The following is a 20,007-nucleotide window of genomic DNA, read 5'->3' as shown; positions in this document are numbered from 1 at the left end:
CCCACTTATAACGATAGTGAGAAAACCCTAAATTTCAATCATTATAACCGATTATCATTGTATCTGGACTAAAAACTGATAATTTCCAATCTAGAAACTGATCGTTATATGTATGTGGTATCGTTACAAGTGGATAGCACTGTGTAATTTCCAGAACTTTAGGAACTTGTATTTATTTATGTATGCATAAATGCCTTGCACGCGACGTCGTTGCACCGTGCTGGTGGTCGTTCCTACTTGTTTGTTTTTACTGAGAAGGTCAAATGCGGTGGTGCGAAATGTATGCTGCGGAACACATGTGCTCGCAGCAAGCCACCGGAATGGCAGTCCATGAGACGTGTGCACCTTGGGACATTTCAAGACTGGCCAAATCGCACTCGTTCGTGTAAGTAGCTAAATAATAGAAATTATTGGGACACACTCAATGTTAAACTTCTTTCTCTAGACGACCGCCTCATGTTCACTTTGTCACAGAGGCCCGAAGACGCCACTCGTGCCATGAATTGAGTGACCACCCCGTTTGTTTCTGCAACTTAAGGATTCTGCTGAGAATTCAACTCATGTTTGGTGCAAACGATCGTGCCCAACAATAAAACGGAAGAAAGAAAGTTGTCCTTATAGACTTCCGCGCTTGTGTGGAAAGGGGGCAATCTGCAGAAGCGGGTGTCCCAGGGTCGGTGGGTGTGTTCTGCAGGGCACCAAAGAACATCTTCCGACCGTTTGGCTAGGCAGTCTCATTTACAAATTGTTTTCCTTTTTAATGCGTCGACAAATCCGAGTAAACTATCCATACACCATTTGGGGGTGAACCACGTACCGCTTCGTCGTAAAAGGGGCCAGCCCGATAGAATGCGACATTTGCGAGAAATGCTAACTGGACCGCCAGTACGGTTACCTACACGGCGGTGCTCGCACAGTTTTGCTAAACCCTACAATGGGTGTTTACCCGCATACACCAGAATGATCCAGTGTGGGAATGAAATGGTCTATCATCTGACGACAGTAGCGGTTGGCGTTACGCGCAACGGCGATAGCAACAGCTGCACAGGACGGCACCGACTGATGTTGCGGTCAAGGTAACGTGACGCTGACAACTGCTGGTGGTGCTGACAGCACCGGTTTTCTCGCACTTCAGCAGAACTGGACGCTGTTGTGAGACGACTGCATCCACCACTGCGTGACTGTCGGCATCGAGCAACGACCGTTTGCGAGGACGTGCACATGAGTGAATGTCCGCGGTCGTCCTACTTGTTGGTGACCCTCCTCTTGTCCTGCATCTTGGCGGCCGCAGCCTTCTTCTTGAGCATCTGCAGCCGCTTTTCGGCCGACATGAGCGAAGACGAAGACGCCGGCTTTCCGTTGCCGCCTCCTGGCGACGGGACGCTTGGTGTCGTGGCCGGTGCGGCAGAGCCACCCCCGTTGTTGCCGTTGCCGGGGCGCAGCGGTGCGATTGGGGTCGGTGCGGCGGGGCCGGCCTTGACCGCAGCGCCGGCGAGGCTCGAGAGGCCAGCCAGGGGAGGCTTAAGGGGCTTGGGCTTGCTCAAGTTGGCTGCGAGCCCGGCCAGGCCGATGGGCTTGTTGGGGCCGCCCGCAGACGACAGGGCTGGCACCTGGACGTTGATAGAAAAATAACAGAAGGGGCGTGCCTGTAGGCTCTATGCGAGGATTTTCATGTTTTTTTTTTTAACCTAATAACAAGATGTAGACTTTACAAATGATGTTTTGCTGTTTCTTTGAGCATGTTAAGGCGTCACCAGCGAGATGGGCTCCTTGGCACCGCCAATGTCCGCGTTCCGAAGCGGCCAAATGCATGGACCCTTCGCTCTAGATTATTATATCAACTCTATCATCTCGACAAAAAAGGCTTCATACCCCAACTAAGGGTGTATGGACTGCTCTTCGTGCCAAGTGAGGAACTTCTTTGCGATTGGTTAAAACATGAAAATATTCTAAAATGTGGTTATACAAAGACGGCTCTACTACTCTACGGCACTAGTGCTGCCACAATAAGACGCCAAATGCCTCCAACATGGCGCCAAAGCGCTGATGGCATACGACAATGTTGGTTTCGATTTTGAGTCTAACCGGAAGTGACCTCATGTGCAAGAAGCCTTTGTACCAGACTACCACCGTACTGAGCAAGGTTTGAGATAATGACTCGTCAAACACATTTTGCATTAAAAAGTAGAAGGCTGCTGAAAAAACATTGGGTAGTACATACAATACCATGGCCACTTCTATGCAGCCAAATATCGGGAAAAAAAAAAACGCAAACAATTAAAGTTAGCTTGGCTCGACATGGCAGAAGAGAGGGAAATTGGTCTCACCTTCAGCTCGGAGCGCTTGAAGGGCTGCGAGGTGAGCGGGGGCGGGGTGTCGGCCTTGATGGGAGGGGTGAGCTCTCGCGGTACCCCAAATGCCACCTTGGAGGCCGGCTTGGGAGGCTTGATGGCCTGTCAATCATTCCGGGGGGAGGAGCCGTCGGGCAATGAACACATTAGGTCCGTGCTCCCGAGCGTGAGAGTTTGGCAGTCGAGCCAAGCACCACACTAGGTGCGAGGTAGGTGTGCCTCGGTAGGAAGAGGCAAAGAGGGACACCTGCCTATGAGGTACCAGTCAATTGGTGTTATTAAAAGCACTCGATTTATATATGCGTCCATCCATTTACCTACGGGCAGAGAGCACAATCATGATCATCCATTTTAACACTTTGACGGTTGAGTTTTTTTTCCAAAAGATGTTTCCCGGTGGTCAGGTTTTGTTTCCAGATCAATAGTATACAAAAATGGGTAAATGCCCAGAGTTTCGCTCAGTTATCTACCAGAAGCATAAACAGTGCTTGTTACCTGGTCAGGTTTAGAAGCATCAAATGGATATACTGAACGTGTCCCCTTCCATATGGTTTAGTTCTGGCGCATCCGCAACGTTCCGCCGGTTTCAGATTTCAAACCTGAAGTACCTTAAAGAGCTTTTCCATTGGATGGTAAACTCTCGTTCTATGAATTCAATTCTGAGAAGTGTTAAAAGTCTGAATTGTAAGAGCCGACGCTCCAATTGCAACTACCGCCAGAGCAGCCGACACGAAAAGCGACCATCGTGTGCAGAACGACTAATTTCAGAACTATAGAAAGCCACAGCAAAGGGGAACATCGGGAGAACAGCATAACATTCATAGTTTCTGAAAGACGTGGCATATAGCTACACTTCTTCGTTTAGGTGGGTACTTTGAAACGTGTAACAGCCGCCACAGCAAAGGGGAACATCGGGAGAACAGTATAACATATATAGTTTTTGAAGGACATCGCCAATAGCTACACTTCAGCGTTTAGGTGGGCACTTTGAAATGTGTAACAGCCGCCGCACATGTATGCGGTGACCGTCCAAGGGATGTATCAGTTACGCTCCCCTGGAGTCCCTCACGGCTGGTTTTCTACCGCGCCAGCAGGAGTTGCTCCAACGGGGCCCTACCCTAGGCTACAGAGAGGCAGGCCGGCCGAGGTATCTCAAACGCACCATTTTCTTCATGTTTTTGGTGCAGTGGGCGCAATACCAGACGAGCCGAGGGTCGTTGACGTCGTAGTCGGTCGCCGGCGGCCGATGGCATTCCTTCGGAAAAGCAGAAAAACGCCGCTCGTGAGTCTCTCCATTGGAAATTAGTGATTTGCCATTTTGAGCACATCCAAAATCCCACAGGCCTTAGGGGCTTTGTATGTATGAGTTTATGTATTGATTTATAAATTGACAAGCCTATCGAGTATGGCACAAATGCTGCGCATCACACCGATATCTGGTACTGCGAGGAAGGTATCGCGAATAATAATAATAAAGCTCGTTGGGCGAACTCGTTGGGACCAAGATGGGAAATCTCTGGCTGCATGGGCTGCAGCGGCTCACCTGGTGGTAGAGGCAGTGGCATTCTTGGCACTCAATCAGCTGGTTCTTGGCAGTTACATCCAGTTGACTGTAACGTGAAACACCCAGCATCACTACCGCTACAGAGTACATTGCAGTTAAAAATTTTTCTCATAAATGGGGTTATTAAAACTTATTTAAAAAAAAAAGAAAAAAAAAGTATGCACAGAAGCCTACAGGAAGTGTGAGGCACAATTAGGAAAGGCGATTCCATCCAAATGTTCTATTATGGTCGAGAGATTGCAAGAAAACAGCTGGCCATTTGTGAGTGGTACTGTATTCCCTACGTGGCAGCAGAAGCTCTTTTTGAGCGCAGCTCTTAGGAGCCCGTTTCCGCTCGTAGGGAGGAGTAGCAGGCAGAATGAGGAGGGAGGAAGGGTATACCTTCCCCTCAGTACCCTTCCCTCCTCCTCCTCAAAAGCTGCTCTCTAGTTCGGCGTTACAAAGAGTTGTAAGCGACTTTCATTTTTTAGAGCGCAGCTCTTAGGGGCCCGTTCCCGGCTTGAGCGGCGTCGCCGTCGGCGTCGGCGTAACCGCAACCCTCGTAACCCTCGTGAGGGTTACGAGGGTTACGAGGGTTAATCTCATGAGGGTTACCCTCACGAGGATCACGAGGGCCACGAGGGTTACTTACCCTCGTAACCCTCACGAGGGTTACGAGGGTTAGTTACCCTCAAAAGGGTTACCTTCACGAGGGTTACCCTCACGAGGGTTACTTACCCTTGTAACCCTCACGAGGGTTACGAGGGTTAGTAACCCTCACGAGGGTTACCCTCGTGAAGGTAACCCTTTTGAGGGTTACGAGGGTTAGTAACCCTCGTGAGGGTAACCTTCACGAGGGTTACCCTCACGAGGGTCACGAGGGTTATGAGAGTTACCCTCACGAGGGTTATGAGAGTTACCCTTACGAGGGTCACGAGAGTTACCCTCACGAGGGTCACGAGAGTTGCCCTCACACGGGTTACTAGGGTTACCCTCACGAGGGTCACAATGGTTACCCAGGTCGTGACCCCCCCTGGGGTCACGTGACCTGGGGATACCCCCCGAGGTCACTTGACCCCCCGTTGACGTCATAGGCACTGATGACGTCGTCAGTGACGTCACCGGCATCCGCATCGTCATCGTCATCATCACTGACGACGTCATTAGTGACGTCACTGATGACGTCACCGGCATCCGCATCGTCATCATCATCACTGATGGCATCATCAGTGACGCTACTGATGACGCCATCGGTATCGTCACGTGGCCCCAGGTCACGTGACCCCCCGACGTCACGTGACGCCCCAAGGTCACGTGACTCCCACAAGGTCACGTGACCCCCCGCCCCCCGAGGTCACTTGACCCACCTTCCAGTACCCTTCCCTCCTCCTCCTCAAGAGCTGCGCTCTAATTCGGCGTTACAGGGAGTTGTAAACGGCTTTCATTTTTTTTTTCCATCCAATATTGCAATATCGCAAGGCCGGGCTGTAAAGGCCTCTTGGCACCTTGGACTACGACCATTGTGATCTCTCGTAACCACACACTGGCGCCGTCTATCGGGTGGAACACTCCCAACTAGTGTAGGCTTTGCAGTATCTATGCACTATCAATGAGAGACGATCCCTTGTGTCAGATTTATCTGGAGCCCCAAAAGACATAAGACGGTCACAAGTGTTCCGGGGCCAGCCGATCACCAGAGTGCAGGCAAAAGGTCGGCTGCCAACGTCTGAACCAGCACCGAGACTCACTTGCACATGACGCACACCTGTCCCATGTCGACTGCCAGGTCCTCGCCGTCGCTGCTTGTGGTTGGCGAGGAACAAGTCGTGGCGCGACTGAGCGGAGACGACGACCGGGAGAGCTGCGGCTGCTGCGGCGACTCCGTGCGTGCCCGCTTGGCGTCCGGCATGCCCGAAGCCTTATGCGGTGCAAAACCACCCAAATAAATTTGTTTTATTTTACGAGCTTTCTTTCGGATTTACTCGTAAAAGTCTTTTAGCAATTATCTCTGTCCTTACGCAAGCAGAAAGAATAAATGCGCTTCCAGAAAAAAAAAGTGGGCCAAATTTTAAAAAATTAAGGCTGCCATCCTTTTTTTATTTTAGTGCAGGCTGAAGCACATTGGTAAGCTGCCACTTGTTCTCAAGTGGCGATAAGTGGCACAGGCAAAGTACAGGCTAACAAGTGACCGTTCTGCAGCGGCACTGAATTGCACGCGTGCCATCTACAGAACCGGCTAAGTTACTGTTGGAAAAAGTGCCGGACTAGAACTTAAGAGCATTTAGCTTCGGATCAACATTCTTGCCGCGTCGACTTGCGCCGCGGGGACCGTGGGTATCAGAAAGAGACCAAATTCCTCGCTCCTCACTTTAATTTAAAAAATCAAAGCATCGCTGTTAATTCGAAGGAAAGACTCGCGGAAGAAGCTTCACCTTGGGCAAATGCTCGTTGCCTCCCGTCATGATTTCGCTGTACGTCGAAGCGTCTTTCACCCAGAGGTAAAAAGATTGCGCCCAGGACAGAGCTTCCGGAGATTTTATGTCGGAACAAACTATAACCCCTCGACTAAAGGGAGCGGCAAGCACGGCGCACTCACCTCGCGCAAAGGCGAGTCGCTGGCCTTGACGGTGGGCGGTGGGGGTGCCACGGGAGGCGGCCTGCGCTCCAGCGGAGGTGGCTCCTTCTTGATGCGGCCCTCCTCCGGAAGGGGGCGGGGCACGACAAGAGTGGGCGGAGTCTCGCCGACCACCATCTCCTGCTTGGGGGACGGCCGCCGGCTCAGCGACGGACTCTTCTTCAGATCGCTCTCCTGCCAAAGTGAAGCGCATTTTATCATTCTCCCGGAAAAGTTTGCCGCATCCTTCGGACAGCCAGAGGCTTTGCACGACTTTCCCTTTCCTTCGCCACTTCGAGAGAGAGTGAATAAATGGTGTTAAGGAGCCCTCCGCCAACGTTTATCGTAAACCAGCATGACGCGTCTTCCAGGAAAGCGCTTCCTTGACTCGGCAAACCCGTCCCCGTCGAGTTTGGAAAAGATCTGACCGGCGTGCACCAAAGATCTAAGCGTCAAGCGCCACGAAAAGTTGCGAGACCGGCGAAATCGGTTAGCCTTGCTTTTGAGCAGCTTTCCACAAATGGCGTCACACTTGCCACAGAGGACTTTTTGGATCCATGTGCCACACTCTTCGCTCGCTCCGCCGAGGTGGGTTCCGCGGTAATTAGGCGAGGTGGTTACTATTTAACCGTTTCTTACGGTACAGCGGGAAGAAGAGGCATAGAATTCTTCTCTGTCACCCGGTTTTAATATTTCGTCTCGCTAGGGAAACGTCCACCCACTTGGTCTCCACCCGAGGTCGATAAACGGGGTTGCTAACTTTCCTTTTAACAAGCACACTTTAAAATAAGTGCCGAAGCAACACTGCAAACTAAATTTCAGTGCATATTCTCGCAGGAATAAATGGACCTACAGCCGTGGTCCCCCTGGCTCAGACAGCGCTTGGAGGACGGTGTTTCCCCGACACCTCCCGGACAACGAGGCCACGGTACTGGGGTCTCTATGTCACGAACCACAGGGACATACATAGAGAGAGTTCGGCCATTGATTGGGAAGCATAGGAGGCAAATGAGGAGGTGCCACTGGCCGAAAGCGAACTGGGCGCATTCCGGGGTGTCTTCACAAATTCGAAAGTGGCCAACCAGAAGCCGGAAATAATACCCTGGCAGTGGTTGCAAGAAACGAAATTAATAAATGCATCAGAGTAACTCTTGTTGACTGAAAATATGGTGCACGTGATGTTTCAGTCACGATCAACCAAAATCATGGTGGAAGAGCGCGACTAGCGGAACGATCGACATAAGCCGTACGCCAGGTGCCGAAGGCCAGGAATTTTCCGTTCGAGCAAAACAGATTTCGAGGAGCACATTCATTTCTCACACCTTTTTGTACGATCATAATAGAAACATCACGTGCAACATATTTACAACCACGAAGAGTTACTACATTTAACCCTTACGCTCTTATTAAAACTGTTTTTCGCTACCACCGCCAGGGGATTCTTTTCAGCTCCTGGCTGGCCAAGAGATCATGCCAAGCCCTCTATCTGCGTCTGGTGCACGCCCTAGCTCTGCCCGCTCGTCCCAGTGACCAAACCTTCTTTGCACGGCTCCCACGTACAACACGGGGGTGCAGTGTCAGTGTTAGGCTGAGACCCGTGCTTAATGGGTAAAAACAGCAACACCAATGCAGCGCTTGCGTCCAATCAGTCGCTGAGGTAGAAAGCACTTTGGTCACCAGGAAGGTTTCCCTCACCAGCTTGATGGTGGTGAGGAGGCTGCGGGTGTCCCTGCCCGTGGCAGAGCCTGTCTGCTGCCTCTGGTTCAGCGTGTCTTCCAGCAGCTGTCGCAGCTGCTCCGACGAGTCCCTCGCCTTGGAGTGCAGCAGGCGCAGGGCCTTCAGAAACAGCGGGTCCAGCTCAAACTGAGCCATCGGGTCTGGCAACACGCCCGTGGACCCTGCATGCAGAGGGCAAGGAGATTGGTTCAGTAGGGCAAGGGGAGGAATGGGCGCTCTTGGTTTTCGAGTTAGGCGGCATCAGAGCTGTATATTGAGAGAGTTAGGCCAGTGGGTGTGGCAACAAAGGCACTGGAGAGGAGAAAAGTGGAGGAGAGAGGGAGGAGACCACGAAGGACCGAGAGGAAGGAGGGAACAAAGAGGAGACGACTGCCATTTTGACGCAACGTGCTTTCCGTGCACAGCACTCTTGAAGCTACGTGTCACCTGCTACAGGCTGACCTCTGTTTCACCTGAATAGAGTTTTGAGGTCAGACGTCGAGAAAACTTCATTCGTTAGCTTTTTAACCCACGGAGGAATAACATTATCTCATTTTCTCGCCAGAGCCAGCAATATAAAAGGAAATGACCGAAATTTAGAAGCCGATCCCATGCATTTCATTGGGCGAATGAATGAAAACGGCGGCCCTCCCCGCTCAGCTGAGAGCAGCCGGGAGTTCACGCACATCCGCTCACACCTCTCACTCTGCGCCGCAGGCCGATTGGCTCACTCGGGAGGGGGGCGTTACTGTGGCGAGATCATAAACTGGCCAAACTCTTCCAATATACGGCTCAGGGTAGTGCGATCTAACCCCCATTATAAAGGGTATGACCGTTAATGTCCACCAATCGATTTGTTTATGTGCCCAACGGCCGCCGTCTCGTGTACAGCCTTGTGCAGGGTCTGTTGTACTAAATAGCCTGGTCTACGTTACAATGCGACGGAGTGAGCATGACAAAGCAGCTAGAGAGTTATACGCAGCATCCGTCACCATATTGCGGACTAAAGCGCCAGAAAACTCACCAATAGGTACAGAGACGTACACACCGAGCGCTCGGTGTGTACATCTCTCTTCTAGTAGTCTGTTGGTACATTTGGTGCTGTAAAGGTCGCAGTACGCAGTTGCAACTAGCCTAGATACACAGACTTCTACATATGCGACTGAATCTTTTCAATATTTTACGACCAACGAAATTTTCCAAGATGAGGTTGCTCCAGAACTTAGATCAATCAAAGGATAAAAAGTTCAAATGAGGCACACACAAGCTGCAAACTCCAACAGCTAAAAAATGTGGTTTTTTTTTCATTTTAGGATTTATTTCTTTGACCTGAAAAGAGTGTCAAAGATGCCTCAGAAAAAAATGCAACTTCAATCAAATGACTCGAGGATCTTATGCGAGTAATCAAGATCGTAGATATTTTGTGCCACAGATGGGACACGAAACGAGAGTCCGGACCATGTCAATCTCGTGGCTATTCTAGGCATTTATTCTCAGTTTTTTCCAACCGCAACTAAGACACCCATCTACGCAACAAAGAGACTGGGAAGCTTAGCAATTGACACTCTGTTCTCTGCTTATGATTTCCTTCTCGTGTTATGCTACAGACTGCATTCGTTGCGTGCATGACAGAGTGCACTTGCCACCAAGCCAAGGGCTGTCGCGGCACTCACTTCACACCTAATCTGTCGTGCTCAGAAAGGCCAAGTTAAAATAATCAGGTTTGTAACCTTGAATGTCATTTAGGAATACAACAGTTCCCCTGCTCATATTAGGAGGTATCTTCCCACCAACAGCCAAGAAATCGACCTCCAACAAACGGCAGGTCGGTGGGCAGCACCACCCTGGACGAAACACAAACCACTTTGGCCCTGGGGGCAAGTGGCATGGCTGCCACCCGGATGCAAAAGAATGACGTCGCGAGCTTTCCATGGAAATGCCCGCTTTCCCTCACTACCCACAAGCTTTCATTCTAGGGGAAGGTGGCTGTGCTCGAAATTAATCTAAAGACGAAGTGGTAGCTTGGAACAATTCAGCGCATTGCGAGGGGCAAATTGCACAGTCACTCGTAGTGACAGCCATTGTTTCGTCACTTTCCTTCAGAGTGGGGTCCAGCCTCCTTCCATTTGCCTCGTCCAAGGGCCAAAAGGAACTTGACACGAGCGTGTAAGTACAATGACCAGGAACGCCTCGCTGCCCAAAAGCAAGCTCAATCTTTGCAAAGAGACTCGACTCGCAATGATCCACCGAAGGTGCTGGCTGCTCTGACACTATTGCAGATGAGCCCGTTACAGGGGCATAAATGTCGGTGCTCCCAAAAAAACAGGAAAACTTTGGTTCAATGTGTGGAAGCTGTTTCCGGGAGCAGAACTTTAACTAAGCAAGGCCCACAACATAAAAAAGATGCAGGAGCAGACGACAAGGGACGCAACTTTCTTTGTCATCCAGTTGGTGAAGTGTTGTCAAAACCGAATCTGATTGTGAATACTTAGTATGAAAATGTAAAAAGAGAGATTGGGAGTAACCACCTCACACTAGGACCAAAGTGGCCATCTTCGTGACCGCTGCGCAGTTTAACGTGACTGGCCACTATTTGTTGACCACAATTAGACGACCGAAGACGAGAACTGCTGAACTTGTGGCCCACCTTGGATGCTGCCCACAAACCCTTGGCAAATGCTGTCGCAACAGCCCTCAACTGTTACAAAGCTGAGCTTACAGCTGTGCTGAACTAATCCAAGCGCGACTGCTGGTGAGAAATCGAAGACTATCCAATCGGAGGGCATAACACAGGACTGCCGACGTGCGACTCCCAACACGAGTCAGAACCCCGAAACGACAAGTAGCGCTAGGCCCTTTAGTGGGCACGATGAACTCTGCGTCAACCACATTCTCGGGTCTTACCATCTTGCAGTGGTGGTTCAAGGTTTTCGATGAGCTGTGAATGATGCAAACAAGAGCACAGCAAACAACAATATATCAGGTCTAGTTTTCTCTTCTTTGTGCAAGCACTAACTCCTCTGCGCTACAAGTTAAATGTGGTTTGGCACCAGGGAACTTGTTTCCTGAAACAAAGGTAAATAATAGGCACTACGGAAAGGATGTCAAAACGGAGACTCAACAATGCCAATGCGATCAATCGTTTAAGGATGTTATTAGAGTCATGCGGCGCGGTCAAAGTGGTTTGCAAATCTCATCAACACTGTTCAATAGAAAGTAGCGCGCAAAAAAAAAAAGAATGAGAAGATATGACTTTTGGGAAAGGTTAGAAAAGTCAAGGGAAGATGAACAAGAGAAATCCGTGGACTGGCCCTGTCAGAGCCCGATCACGGCCGTAGTTTCCGAATTTCGGGAATTTTTTCACTTACGTGGCGGGTTTGAAATAAAAGGTTTGTGAGTTCTTCGTTTGTTTATTGCGAGCCTGGCGTGTAAAAGCGTAGTAAATTATTTTTCTCGTGAAGTGAATGAAGCTAAGCAGGCGGAACTGAAGAATCGCACAGGCGAGGCGGCCGATCGATGATGATGATGATGGTTGCTAAAGGAACTCGAATGCGCTGCTTTCAATTGCTTTAAATGTAAAATAAGTATAATATATTTTTATTTATATGTGTGAAGTTTAAAAGGCAATAAAACCTGTAGATTCAGAAATAAAGGTTACACTGTACGTAGCGCACGCTGACATAACAGCGGCCATAAAGGTGGATGCAGTTCCCGCGATATCTCGCTGTTCCGCGATCTTACGTGATAGTTGGTCAACGACAGTCGCCAGCCCATCGGATCGGAGCTCCCGGATTTTTTCTCATGACTCGAAAATGACTGTGGATTTCTGTGACTACTTCTGGGTTCGTAAGCTAGCTTTGCTGGCCGTTTATTCTACCTGCTTGTCGACGACTTGGCGCTTGCGTTTAAACCTTGGTGGGCGCCTGATTTCCGACGAAAGCTCCGATTGGCCCTCACATGAGATCGAATCTTACGCCTAATAAATCTCCAGCACGATCGCGAAAGAAATTCGGTGACAGCGACTTCGCAAATAACCTTCTTCGAGATGGGACGCGTCTTGGAACAACTGAATGTGCAACGAGTTGCAGAAAAAAAAAAGTGATATCGCGTCTTGTGCCGCTTACGCGTGTAGTGGCATTAATGCAAAAAGAGAAAATCATAAAAAAGCGGTCAAACGCGATTACTCTACGCGCTTCTGATCGTGTCACGGGGAAGAAGAAAACAAAAAAAGAATGAAAGTACAACTCTCTTCCGTCATCTTTACCACCGACCCTGTTTAGACGTCAGAAAAAAAAGAAAGAAAAAAACGTTCGTTTCTTCCGTTCGCAAATCGGTGACAATTGACCCCAACTGTCGGCGGAAAACGATTTTACGTTGCCTGGAAATTTCAATCTTCGCTTTCCCCTTTTTCTCTCACTCTTTCGCGCTATTAGCCGAGTGAATTTGGCTGCACAGATGCGAGCTTTCGAAGCCGAGTGATCCGTGTTCCAAATACTCTGTCGGTCCTGTCAACTCGGCGGAATGTATCACTGCGGCTGATGAGGCCCAGTGAGTCGCAGCGGCCGTGACTTTTCCGAGACCGCGATCGAAGTACGGCGTTGCCGCTTCCCTTATCGGCGGCCTATTCTGGGCCGTGATCGGGGATAGAACACCGCCTTCCTTTTGTCGTATACGTAATCGTGCCGATGCTGTCGACGTGCGCTTCGATAGGGCTGGCTGCAACACCGCGCGCTGTTTGACAGGAAAGCGCCCGGCTCGCCGTCGTATCACTGGCTTGGTTGCTGGTTGCACCAGCGCTGCTCCGATAACGCGGCAGTGTGCCAGCTCTGAATGAGAACGGCGAAATACGACGACCGACTGTGAAGGTGTTCTGTCCTCCTGCCGACACTTCGGTCCTCGGATTCCCTTCATCAGATGGCATCTAACTTTGCACCTAACCAAAGATACATATACTATATAGATATATTTGATATGGCGCACTTCGGTCAGCGCATCCGTGCTAGCTCTTGGTGCACAGCGCATTGAACTGGTATAGAATGTTCCCTACCTGGCTCTTTTTCATAGCAAATTTATAGCGGTGTGAACGTTATGTAGAGGGATTATAAATAATGAAGAGTTTGGTAGCTTGTTTGTGGAGCACTGCAAGCAGCAATGAAAGCTGCATGCAGGACAGCTGGTGGCAGGTTCAAATTCCGGCCCGAGTGGCTGCAATTTGACGGAGGCTCATCATCGTGATGTATTTGGCCGTGCAACCGAGGTCTGGACTGTAGTTCAAGTGGAAAGTGCAGTTTTGAACATGATGGGGCTGACTTTGTTACATGGTACGTTTTGTCTGACTGTCAATGCAGCATCTTAATAATAAGGGAGAATGAATGAAGTGCACTCAGATGGGATAAGAAGGCTGTGCAGTTCTGATTCGTGAGACACGCTAGAGAGTACAGTTGTGGTTTGAAGCCGACCTAGGGCTGCAACCTTGGACTACGTCTCGATAAGTGTAGCCCCGTCAGGGCCGTCAGTACCCTTTTTTTTCTCGTATTCTGCTTAGAAACCCACCACAAGTCCTGTATTTGCCAGCTCCGAGATAATGGTCGCAATGCAAATGACATCCGATTATAACTAGGAGATCATGTCAACTCAATGTCCACAGTCCCTTTTGTTTTTAAGTTTTTTGTGGCCTGCTTGCCAAGAAGGCATCATTGGACCAGACAGACCTTTTGCGGAGATAAGCGAGAAAAAATAATAATAACCATGGCTTCCTTCGGTGCTCACTATTGCTAAAATGTCAGCAATAGAGATTTTGGAAACAAATTCTGTCCCAAGTACATGGAGGAGTGACAAAGGGGCTCAAAAACCATGCCAGCTTAATTCAAAAGTATGTAGGCTTGAGACATTCTTAGTTTGTTTCAACCATGGGTGTATAAACATCAAAATCATTGTATAAAAGCCGCATAGAACTGAGGCAAAATACCGAAGAAGGTGTGTCCAGCCAAAGCTCAGAAATCACAGTGGAGATCATTGTAGCTAGGGTTCCATGTTTGCGGATAAATCCGAAAAACGCCCGCTGGTAAATTTTGGTCATTTCGGATTTATCCGATAAACTCAGAATTTTGATGTGCCAATGCCCCCCCCCAGATAAACTAAATAAAGATGGTATTTTACAATTAAGTTTGACCAGCGCATAGGGTCAATGGTCCTGGGAAAATGCCACCATGGTTATCTTTCAAATCCCTGATCATTGACAAAAGGGGTCTTTCCACTTACCTTATCAAGGTTCAGGACGACATGCCATTGCACTTTCAGGTTACGACAAAAGCCTCTATATTGGTTTTCAGCTAGGGCCATACTGTTTGTGTTTTAAGAGGAGGGAGAGGTTGCGTTTTTGTAACAGTGAAAGCTATGGACCATAGAGGTTGCATAAAATTGGAAGAGGGGCAGTTGAAACTTCCCCATTACATCCTTTACCACTCCACCTCGCGTAGCCACAGGGTGGTATGGATAGCATGGGATAGATACGTGCTTCCCAGTGACTACCTCCAAGAGTTTATTTTTAAGGTATCGACGTTTATCGAAGCCACAGATGTGTGCAACTTTTGCCGTGGGTCGAATTAGTATTGCCAGTGGCAGTGGCACCAACACCAAATCCAGCTGAAGAAATATTAATTGATATAAGCATGTTTTACTTTTCTTTAGCATACGTTTAGCCTATGCAACTTATTGCACACGTTTACACCCGGATATTGTTTATTTTGGCGCACTATGGCCTATGTTGCTGCTGCGCCAGAAAACTCCAAATTCATTCATTGTTTATTTTATTTTTCATAGGAAACACTGCGAAATTAAGCTCCGAATTTCTGAGATTTTGGAATCAAACAAAAATAAACTCAGAATTTTCGGGGAAAAAAAAAATTTAGAAAAACACCTTCGAATTTGACGAAAAATAAACTCCGAAAATATGAGATCCTAATTATAGCCAACTACGATCTAAGCTTCTATTAATTTTTAGAAAAAAATAGTTTTCAGGCACTATGAACAGAGAATTGATAAGCTGCCAGTTGTATCCAGTTCAAACGAAGTACTTCCCTCGCGTAAGCAGGACAGAAGCTCTCGACGTTTTCAACCTCCGCTGTTTATTAAAAAAACTACCCTTTGTGAATCGAGCATTGCAACTATCCTACTCATGTCATCCGGCTGCTTGTGCACATTTAGGGTAGTGTAAACTAAATGGTCATGTGCAGGAAAGACGAGAAAAACTGATCGTCCGTCATCTACGAAGCTCGAAATGTTTTCGAACAGCGATTTACTGTTTCACAGACATGAAAAAAGAAGTGGAACAAAATGCTTTTTAGTTTTTCTACGACCTCTCGTTTGCGTCTCGCCTCTCTTTCAAGCTAGACGTTGGAATGGAAAGAAGGGGGCGGAAGCTCACGAAAGCCAGCTGCACATCTGCTGTTTGTCTTTCCTCCTCTTGTGTCACAACCTTCCTCGTGGTCATCGAACGAACAGACCAAATAAACAACTTTTGTTTTCCTATCGGTCAAAATTGGGAAGGAACGCTAATGTTTTAATCTATGCGGCTGTTTGTCTATATAAATTCTATCCACGGAGCATACAACTAATGAAACTGTGATTTGACTCGGAGAAGTGCAGTTGTTGTCTTCCCTTTGGTCGAGCGTTTACGTGAGAATGTGATGCTTCCAAATTGGTTCGCTACAATGGAGAATGTTGAAACCCCTAAGCTGACTTGTACTCCTCCCGATGCACATCTTACAGATTAAAGGAGCTGTGCAACAATTTCAGTGCTTTGCTTAAATTTTTTATTTTAAAAATTGACAAAGATTGAGGTTTTTGGCTTCTCTTAACTCCTTCACCATCTTCCAAGTCACATGTCTTGTGATTTGAATGGGGGACGCATGGGGTTCTGGTGAAGCTCTCTCTCTAGAGCCATCAGTGAGCAGCGAGAACTTACCCGCTCGCGACCACGTGATCACGTGCTTGCGCAGCGCGATCAACATGGCGAAATAAGGGAAGTCTCGTCTGGGTCCGGCCATCCCCCTCCGGCTCTGCCCCCGTCCCCCTCTGGCTTCTGGTGGCTGTTTGCGGAAGCAGATAGAGCTGACGGTTTTGTTGGCTTCAGATAGGTGGCACCACGAAAACTTTGACTAACAAAAGTTTTGTCGATAATATTAGGTTTTGAGACATTTATATTTATGTTGGAACGGCAAGATTTATGGAAAAATTACCTTTTATTGAGGAGGTATTTGCACAACTTCCTATCTTTTTACAAGTCCCCTATTGACGTCACGTCGCGTGGTTCTCATGGCCGCCGCTCGCGGCTGCAGGTCGAGAAATATTCTAATTTTTGCCTCGTGACTACGCGGTGGAATAGCAGCATTTTGAAGGAAGGAGATGTGTTTTCTGTCTTTTGTGACAAAATAAACAATATTAAAAGTGGTAGATGCAAATTTTTTTAATGTTAAAATCGTTGCACAGTTGCTTTTTAAGAACTGTCTTCTACCGGGCTTTGGTTGTGTGTGCGTTGCATGCAGAAAGCTGAAAGTCAAGCATCTACTGGTTTCTTAACCCGCCACCAACTGTAAGAGATCCTAAGTAACGACCACTAGCATCAGCCTCTGCACTTTGTTTGCCTTGGGAGCCAGTGAGTTGACTGACAGGCTGAAAGAATTTGGCTACAAAGTCCAGAGTAGCGAAGGGTTGTGGAGCAGTCAACGAGTCGGTGCCCACGCGTGTAGCTCCCTCGGTGGTGCCGCAGAACCCACGTGACGCGGGCATCGGCGCGAGTGGGGTCTTTTTCCAAGTTGCGTTTCTTCTCTGGCTTTTGCAGGGCGACAAGAACAATGGCTTCGACGTGCTGTACCACAACATGAAATATGGCTACGTCGCGGCCAAGGAGCTGGCGGAATTTTTCCGCGAGAGGTGAGGACTCCGGTTCTGTCCGTCTCAGAGCAGGCTGTCTCTTTCGTGTTTTTGTGTTTGCTTTCCTATGAATAGTTATATTCTTGAGATGTACCAACAATTTCAGCATTAAGTTTCGTATGGCTTGGGCAGGAGCACATAGCCTTCGAGTCTAGCTGAGGCTCGGCAATAAAAGCGTCGAGACACGCAGTTGTCCTAGTTACTCTAAAAACTCTCTACATGCCAATTCTTTTGAAGTGAAGAATTTGCTGTGCTTAGATGCTGGTAGGGATCATAGATCTAATAATTAATGTTGCTGGTGTGCTTAGACGACCGGAAGACGGTGAGCCTTAATAGGTGTCGGGAGTCTCTGCTGTAGACGAGAAATTTAGCCAGTGCACTACGGCTGTTAGCCTGGTTGTTTTCATGTGCACAGTAGTGATGCACAAACGGCATGATGCACATTGAAGGTTAGCGGTCGTAGTTAGTGCACAGGTGAAATTGTTTGTCCAAAGACACAAAGATGTTCCTTGGGGCAGGCTGGACCGCGGGTCTGTCCCAGGGACCGTCTATACAGATGTAGCACACAGAGGGTGCGTGCCATTGAATGCAGACGCATAATTTTGTCGAAGCGTGCAGGGCCGTTTGTCGGTCTGGCTGGCAAGGTGCCTGGAAAGGGAAGCGACTGGATTTGAGCTTTCGTGTTTGCTTTCTGCACGCGTGCGCTGGGGGGTGAACGAACAATGGTGACAGCGGGGCCTCGTGTCGGAGCCTGCTGGGCACTTCCTGCCCTCCCCCCGCGGGGGCCATTGTCTCCGGGAGGTGTCGTCTGCTCTCAAAGGGTGGGTCGAGGACAAAGCCCCAACCCGGCCATTGTCGGGCTAATTACGGAAGCATCGCGTTTTTGGGGGCGTCAGGTAGTAGAAGGGACACTGAAAAATCATTTCAGGGTTGTGAACAATTGTTCGAAACAGTACACCTAGTGAAAGCTTTCTGCGATGCATATTTTAGTTGTAGTCTCCTGGTTTATGTACTGCCCTCCTGGACTCACTATATAATATAATAGTTAACCCCTTGCATACTAATTTTTTTCTTAAAGAGAACATACAGCAACATTTTTTTTTTAAACGGGCAATTTGCTTCAAAATGCAAATAAAATATGTCCTTAAAGTCCAGGTGTGGTATCTTGCCCCAAATCAGGAGTTCTGGTCCGAGTTCCACTGACGTGCAGATGCCTAAGTTGATAGAATGCTTGCAGGATTCGCATCGTTTTCATCACTCCTGTCACTGTCCTTCAAACTATCGTCTGCTTGCAAAAAATCAAAAAGGCTGTAGAATTCGTCGTCACATATGCTTAAGCATTATTCACTTTCAAAAAGAAAATTTTATCTCTCTTCATCGGCTAAAGTGGACCTCTGCGCCGAAGCCACGTTTGTTTTAGCGCGAATGCTTTCAACGACTGCTTTTTTTTTCCTTGGCTGAATGGAGTGTTCTCTTTGTGTCAAACAGCTAAACAAATGAGCAAACAACGCAAAGTAAATAGAGCCACAGGGGTGGTTTTGCCATCTGCTGGAGAGCTCACTTAACCAGCGCCGAAACCGAAACACGAGTCACACCCGTCCGTAATAAAATGCAGGCACAAAACCAAAACCGGTTTGTGCCTGCATAAATATTGAATTATGGCAATACTAGGGGTACTATTTAGTGACACCCAATAGAAAGAGTGAAACCATTTAATGTAGAATGAAATTAAGGAAAAATGAAACATCTAGCAGGCATTTTGATGCCACCATAATATTTTTAGTTATTGCCCCCCCCCTTCCTTGCCAAAAATTAAAAATGGTAGTTTTTTTGGTTTGGGCGATGGTCTCTGTATCTCGAAAAAAGACTAGGAAAAGGTAGAAAGCTTTTTTATGCATGCGAGATAAACTGAACTCGAAACTCCGTTACTTTCATTGTTACATAGAAACACTCATGAAAGCATGTTTTACCATTGTGATTGTTTTTTTTTTATAGAGGTGGGCTATCTCGGCGTGTTCAAAGAAATGTATATTTTGCCCCAAAAGCTGAGTGAGTGAAGACACTAGTATGTTCCAACCAACTTAGCCGGAGTTTTTGGCTGGTGTCAGTACGGTGCCTGTGTTTAGCGTCGCGCCCGTGCATTGCAGTGATGCACGTTGCCAAGTGGCAACGTGCATCACTGGAGCCGCCTGTCACGTTGTCAGATGTTACACTCCAGCCGCTTGGTCGTAGAAATTATGGCAGGCGAGCGGGCCAAATGGTTGTCGCAGCGTCTGCTTTAGTTGCGCCAACTGTCTGCCAGGAGAAGGAGCAATGCCATCGTGCATATTCATTCTTTCTAGTGATGGACCGAATCTGCTGAACTTCAGATTTGGCAAAGTTTGGCAAAGGCCGAACTTTTGCAGGAAAGTTCGGCGAAAATTCGGCAAATGTTTGTGCACGCGCGAGAACGCAACAGAGCCTTGGATTGCAAATGGACGCCGTGCAGTCGTGCGGTTACCATCGTGCAGTGTAGTACAACCAGCGGTTACGGCGCTGTGTGGTGTAGGCAACACGGTAACTGTGCGTTTGTGAGTGTGGTTCTCTTCAATATTTTCTGCCTCAAGAATAGAAGATTGACCAGTAAATTACGCAGTCCACTGTGCAAGTGATAATGATGCAGTGCATTCTTATGAGAAATTGGCCGCCAATTACTTTAAATCACTCCTCGCAATTATAACAATTCTGTTTTCGGCTCGGAGTAGTGTGTTCCAAAACTGAATAATGCTTTTTAATTAGTGTTATTTCGCAATTTTTCATGTGTCTGCATAAAACTAAACACAGAACTGTAATGCTCGACGTTGAACATC

At 48.2% G+C, this 20,007-nt stretch overlaps 2 protein-coding genes across 2 annotated transcripts in view; one reads left to right on the top strand and one right to left on the bottom strand.

Annotated features, from left to right (window-relative positions):
• Positions 1–733: 733 nt before the first annotated feature.
• LOC8031502 (integrator complex subunit 12) lies at positions 734–11,745 on the bottom strand. The gene is made up of 8 exons (XM_002405916.5): positions 11,593–11,745; positions 8,204–8,406; positions 6,491–6,703; positions 5,643–5,812; positions 3,895–3,961; positions 3,514–3,606; positions 2,328–2,453; positions 734–1,610 (listed from the first exon to the last, which is right to left on the bottom strand). The coding sequence occupies exons 2-8, from the start codon at positions 8,378–8,380 to the stop codon at positions 1,245–1,247; spliced, it is 1,212 nt and encodes a 403-aa protein (XP_002405960.4). The 5' UTR covers positions 8,381–8,406; positions 11,593–11,745; the 3' UTR covers positions 734–1,244.
• Positions 11,746–11,951: 206 nt separating this feature from the next.
• LOC8031503 (F-BAR domain only protein 2) overlaps positions 11,952–20,007 on the top strand; it is a 34,553-nt gene continuing 26,497 nt past the window's right edge. The window contains exons 1-2 of the mRNA XM_040219975.2: positions 11,952–12,066; positions 17,067–17,158. Coding sequence (XP_040075909.2) covers positions 12,037–12,066; positions 17,067–17,158 — 122 coding nt within the window. The 5' untranslated portion in view covers positions 11,952–12,036. The remainder of the gene's footprint in view (positions 12,067–17,066; positions 17,159–20,007) is intronic.

The sequence above is a fragment of the Ixodes scapularis genome, unplaced genomic scaffold, assembly GCF_016920785.2.
Source record: "Ixodes scapularis isolate PalLabHiFi unplaced genomic scaffold, ASM1692078v2 PGA_scaffold12__126_contigs__length_90152505, whole genome shotgun sequence".
Taxonomy (NCBI): domain Eukaryota; kingdom Metazoa; phylum Arthropoda; class Arachnida; order Ixodida; family Ixodidae; genus Ixodes; species Ixodes scapularis.
This window is presented reverse-complemented; position numbering and strand designations above follow the sequence as displayed.

Bases quoted from the DNA above. Each gene is read 5' to 3' on its own strand.
- LOC8031502 (XM_002405916.5), bottom strand. From the start codon at position 8,380: ATGGCTCAGTTTGAGCTGGACCCGCTGTTTCTGAAGGCCCTGCGCCTG. The intron at 2,454-3,513 runs GTGCGTTTGAGA...AATGATTGACAG, and splicing joins CCAAAAACATGAAGAAAATG to GCCATCAAGCCTCCCAAGCC. The intron at 1,611-2,327 runs GTGAGACCAATT...ATCAACGTCCAG, and splicing joins TCAAGCGCTCCGAGCTGAAG to GTGCCAGCCCTGTCGTCTGC.